General features: G+C 33.6%; 1 protein-coding gene across 1 annotated transcript; it reads left to right on the top strand.

Moving 5' to 3' along the window:
- Positions 1-262: 262 nt before the first annotated feature.
- LOC107888821 (40S ribosomal protein S6) lies at positions 263-2,453 on the top strand. The gene is made up of 6 exons (XM_016813050.2): positions 263-574; positions 671-735; positions 1,283-1,340; positions 1,441-1,549; positions 1,634-1,906; positions 2,046-2,453. Exons 1-6 carry the CDS (start codon positions 569-571, stop codon positions 2,282-2,284), a joined length of 750 nt encoding a protein of 249 aa, XP_016668539.1. The 5' UTR covers positions 263-568; the 3' UTR covers positions 2,285-2,453.
- Positions 2,454-3,086: the final 633 nt, after the last annotated feature.

The raw sequence follows: 3,086 nt of genomic DNA, 5'->3' as shown, positions 1-3,086 counted from the left end.
ATATGGAATGTTAGAGTAATTAGATAAAATTGTATGAGATATTTATTTTCTTGTTAATTTTATTGATAATTGTATTGTTAAATATTTTATTAGACTAATGTATTATTTAAAATGATTTGATTTTAATTGTTATTTATTTAAAGAATTTTTTTATTATTAATAATTTAAAAATAATTAATATTTTTTAAAATTTAAAATTATATGATTATATAATTACATTTTACATACTTTATAATATAATTGCTATCTTAATAATTACACTACCATTAATCTAAATTAATTTTTTTTGCTACATCCACGGATTAACAGGTCTGATAGATCAAATTTTACTTTGGGCTTACAATGAGCAGTAAGTAAATCCGAACCCACAAAATATCCATGTTCGTGAATCTGGGTTGACTCGGACCAACTTACAGACTTCCCTAATAACACCAGATTATTTTCCTTTATATTTAAACCTCCCCGAAAACCCTAACCCTCGAAACCTTAAGTTAGCAAGAGAGCAGCAGCAGTCTCGGCGGCGGCAGTTCTCCCCAGGGTCTAGTTTCTAAACAACCATCAAACAGAAATGAAGGTTTTACCCCTCTTTCCGCTTCTTTTTATTAAGGAAAAAGAAGATATTTCTGTCCCTTTTGGGTTTTTGTTGATTCTCTTCATTTGTTTGTTTCAGTTCAATATTGCAAATCCGACTACTGGCTGCCAGAAGAAGCTGGAAATTGACGATGACCAGAAACTGTAATTTTCTTTTCTCTTTTTTTGTTTTTTGGTTTTAAATTGTTTGGTTTAATTTTATTTTGTTGCTCTAAATTTCAATATTAGTCTTATATTTTGAAAGGCGAAAACACCCAGTTGAGTTTTCATGCTTCTTTTCGTATTGAGTGAGATTGAATTTTTAGAGTATTTAGAGATGCGCAAAATATGGGTGGAAGAAGCAAATTCAAAGGTAGAAAGTAGGTTAATGAAATTTATATGAATTTTTTGCTAATAATAGAATTTGTAAAGCAAAGTGGAAGGCAAAAGTTGTTTATACTTCCCAAAAAATGAGCTAGCATAATACATTTTGTAATTATTTTCTCTTGCCATATATTTTTTAAGTTAGGTTTCCTTTTGGGACTAGTTCTTGTCAAGCTACCACAATGCGAAGGAAATTCAACTGTGTTGTACCCTTTAACCATAGTTTTAACAGTATGCTTATTACATTTAGCGTCTTGGGGCGAGGTACTGCGAGCGTATTTGTTCCTGAGGAAGAAAAATTTCTGACCTTGGAACTTTGATATTGCAGCCGAGCCTTCTTTGACAAGAGGATCTCCCAAGAAGTCAGTGGTGATGCCCTTGGCGAGGTATGTTTCCAAGTTACTTTTAGTTTCTCTTTATCAAATTTATGCTTTTGAATCTGGCCATCTTAACTGCAGTTTGCTCTTATCTCATATCATTTAACAGGAGTTTAAGGGCTATGTGTTCAAGATAATGGGAGGCTGTGACAAGCAAGGTTTTCCAATGAAGCAAGGAGTTCTGACTCCAGGCCGTGTTCGTCTTTTGCTTCACAGAGGTCTGTAGACTGCAAATTAGTTGCATTTGTTTGTTTGTATAGAAATGTTTTTTACTTGTTGACCAATTGTTTTTCTTTGAATAGGTACTCCCTGCTTCCGTGGGTATGGTAGGAGAAATGGAGAGCGAAGGAGGAAGTCAGTTCGCGGATGCATTGTTAGTCAAGATCTTTCAGTTCTGAACTTGGTTATTGTTAAGAAGGGTGAAAATGATCTTCCTGGATTGACCGACACTGAGAAGCCAAGAATGAGGGGTCCAAAGAGAGCTTCGAAAATCCGGAAGTTGTTCAACCTCTCTAAGGAAGATGATGTTCGGAAATATGTTAATACATATCGCCGAACCTTTACAACCAAATCTGGTGAGTACTAAATATTTGTTTGTGCTTCATTGAGTTTCCTGGGGAATGAGTTTTGGTCAATGATTTACTTTTCATAAATAAGTTAATGATGGTAGTTGCTCCCCTAGTTGAAAATAAATAACACTTTTTTGGAATGCAGGTAAAAAAGTAAGCAAGGCTCCCAAAATTCAGAGGTTGGTGACTCCGTTGACCTTGCAGAGGAAGCGTGGCAGAATTGCAGAGAAGAAGAAGAGAGTTGCAAAGGCCAAGGCTGATGCTGCTGAATACCAGAAGCTCCTTGCCCAGAGGTTGAAGGAACAGCGTGAGCGCAGGAGTGAGAGCTTGGCCAAGAAGAGATCTAGGCTCTCTGCTGCTTCTAAGCCATCCATTGCAGCTTAATTGTACCACATACAAGGATTGGTATTTTCTTCGGTTTTGAATGTTGATTCTAAAATCTCATTATAGGTTGAGGTGATTTTGACTTGACAATGCTTTTAAGTTTTCATGACATTATGTTTTGGATGCTTACCTATTCCTCTATTTATTTCATGAATTTTTTTATATTCAATATCGTAACATCCAAAGGCCTCACTTGTTGAAACCGGACCTAACAGGCTGGTTCAACTGGGAACTGATCAGTTCTATGGTTCAACTATAGTAATTTAACTGGAAAATGAACAGGCCGGTAAAAAATCGAATGATAACGTATAGAACTTGGTCGAAAACTCAAGTGACCGAACTAGGTGATCGGTTTTGAGATTGCTTTCAGCATCATTCCACAGTATTTGCTCAATCATTTATGTTGCCAGAGGGAAATAACAATGAAAGGAAGAAAAAAGGTAAGTTAAAAATATAGATTTAACGCTAAAACTGATGCTTTGAATTTTGAGTATTTTGACTAAAATTGGTAAGTGAAGGAAACTACAAATCTAAAAAATGGAAAGTGAAATGTAATTCCATGGATATGTTTGGTTGAAAGTGTATAATTATATTATAATTTTCTATGTGAAGTACAAATTATAATTATATAGTTATATAATTTATATTTTAAAAAAATATTATTTATTATAAAAAATTATTAGCACTAAAAATAATTTTTAAACAAATAGCAAAAATTAAAATCTAATCATTATATGTATTATATTAGTCTAAAAAAGTAGTAGATACTATCAAACCATAGTTTAAGGTTTGCTCTCTGTAG

The sequence above is a fragment of the Gossypium hirsutum genome, chromosome A11 (genome assembly GCF_007990345.1).
Source record: "Gossypium hirsutum isolate 1008001.06 chromosome A11, Gossypium_hirsutum_v2.1, whole genome shotgun sequence".
In the NCBI taxonomy this organism is placed as follows: Eukaryota; Viridiplantae; Streptophyta; class Magnoliopsida; order Malvales; family Malvaceae; genus Gossypium; species Gossypium hirsutum.
The sequence above is the reverse complement of the archived record's forward strand: the minus strand, read 5'-3'. Positions and strand labels throughout refer to the sequence as shown.